Consider the following 1,507-nt stretch of genomic DNA (forward strand, 5'->3'; position numbering starts at 1 on the left):
TAATTTTCGTGGGGATTGTAGTGTCATGATAGTGCCACTAGCATGGCGCGGCGGTTCAGAAGTTTGTGTAGCTTGACTTAGGATGTAAATTTCCAATCTTCGAATGAGATGACAATTAAGATTCGATATCATTTACCTCGATGTGATTAATTATTAAAAATTGTAAGAGGTTGAGATAATTTGTTTGTAATTGATATGCTATTGAGGGAAGGACAAGGGAATGAAATGTGAAAGTACTCAAAACATAACATTCATTCCATATGTTCAAATATAATACAAGAGATCAAGCCGTACAGTAAAAAAAAAAAAAAAAAAAAAAAAAAAAAAAAAAGAGGGGGGCAAACCATAAAAACTGATAATGTGCCAATGCTCAAGGACGTCGGCGGTGGCCAAAGATGACTGGACCTAGCTCATCAAGGTCATCCAAGAGCGGCATCTGGCTGCTGTTCGTTTCGCCAGGGTGAGGTAGAGTAGCCTCTGGGATGGTGGGAGGACTAGAGCTCCAGTTGAAATTTGGATCAAATGGAGGAACAAGTTGGGGATGCGAAGAATAATATGCGAATAGTGAATCTTGCAAATAAGCTCGATAGGCTTGCAGCTCACTAACCTGTTGCTGAAGAGCAAGAATGTGAGATACACACCCATAAACAGGATCCTGAAGCCGGGCTTGAGCTTCAAAGAGAAGTGTATCGGAAGCCCAAAATCGGTCATTTACCGAAAGCGGAGTCAAGAGGTTGACGACATTTCTGGTAGTATAAACTTCACGAACGGTAGCAAAATGAGCAGTACCACTCTCACAACGAAAATAAGGAGCAAAAATGCACTGTGGATGACATCCTCTATTTAAGACTACACAGGCACCACATCGAGACCGGGGGTTCATTGTGTTGTGCCTTGGCATGATAGATATGGATTTGGTTAGATCTAAGCAAATCAGATATGTGTTAGATCTAATTGAATGGATCAAATCAGATATGGGTTAGATCTAATCTGATAAGTCAAATTAGATAGGGGTCAGATCTAGTGGGTCAAACCTGAAGCGGATCAAGTCCGGTCGGGTCGGGCCGAGTTGGATCGGGTCGGGTCAGGCCGAGTTGGATCGGGTCGGGTCAGGCCGAGTTGGATCGGGTCGGGTCAGGCCGAGTCGGATCTGGTCGGGTCGGGCCGAGTCGGATCTGGTCGGGTCGGGCCGAGTTAGATCGGGTCGGTTTGTGCCGAGTCCAGTCGGGTCAGACCGATTGGGTCGAATCGACCCCGATATGACAGCAGTTGCAGAGGCGACGAGGGTCGCTGTGGCGGCTGAGGGAAGCCGAGCAAGGGCCGACGGCTGTGCGAGGGAGTAAGCAGCGGTGACTGCGTGACCGGATCTGGCCAAGGTGTCGGCCGATTGTGCCGGCAGTGATGGTTGGGAGGAGCTAGTGATCCGTGACTAGGCGTGAGGAAGCCAAGCGATGGCTTGTGGCTGATGGTGATGCAACGCTGGGGTGGTTGCCGAGCTGGCGATGGC

General features: G+C 48.2%; 1 protein-coding gene across 1 annotated transcript; it reads right to left on the reverse strand.

The window, feature by feature from the left end:
* Positions 1-370: 370 nt before the first annotated feature.
* LOC127794166 (LOB domain-containing protein 18-like) lies at positions 371-883 on the reverse strand. Its single transcript, XM_052325096.1, has one exon. The coding sequence runs from the start codon at positions 881-883 to the stop codon at positions 371-373; it is 513 nt and encodes a 170-aa protein (XP_052181056.1).
* Positions 884-1,507: the final 624 nt, after the last annotated feature.

Source organism: Diospyros lotus, chromosome 2 (assembly GCF_014633365.1).
Source record: "Diospyros lotus cultivar Yz01 chromosome 2, ASM1463336v1, whole genome shotgun sequence".
In the NCBI taxonomy this organism is placed as follows: Eukaryota; Viridiplantae; Streptophyta; class Magnoliopsida; order Ericales; family Ebenaceae; genus Diospyros; species Diospyros lotus.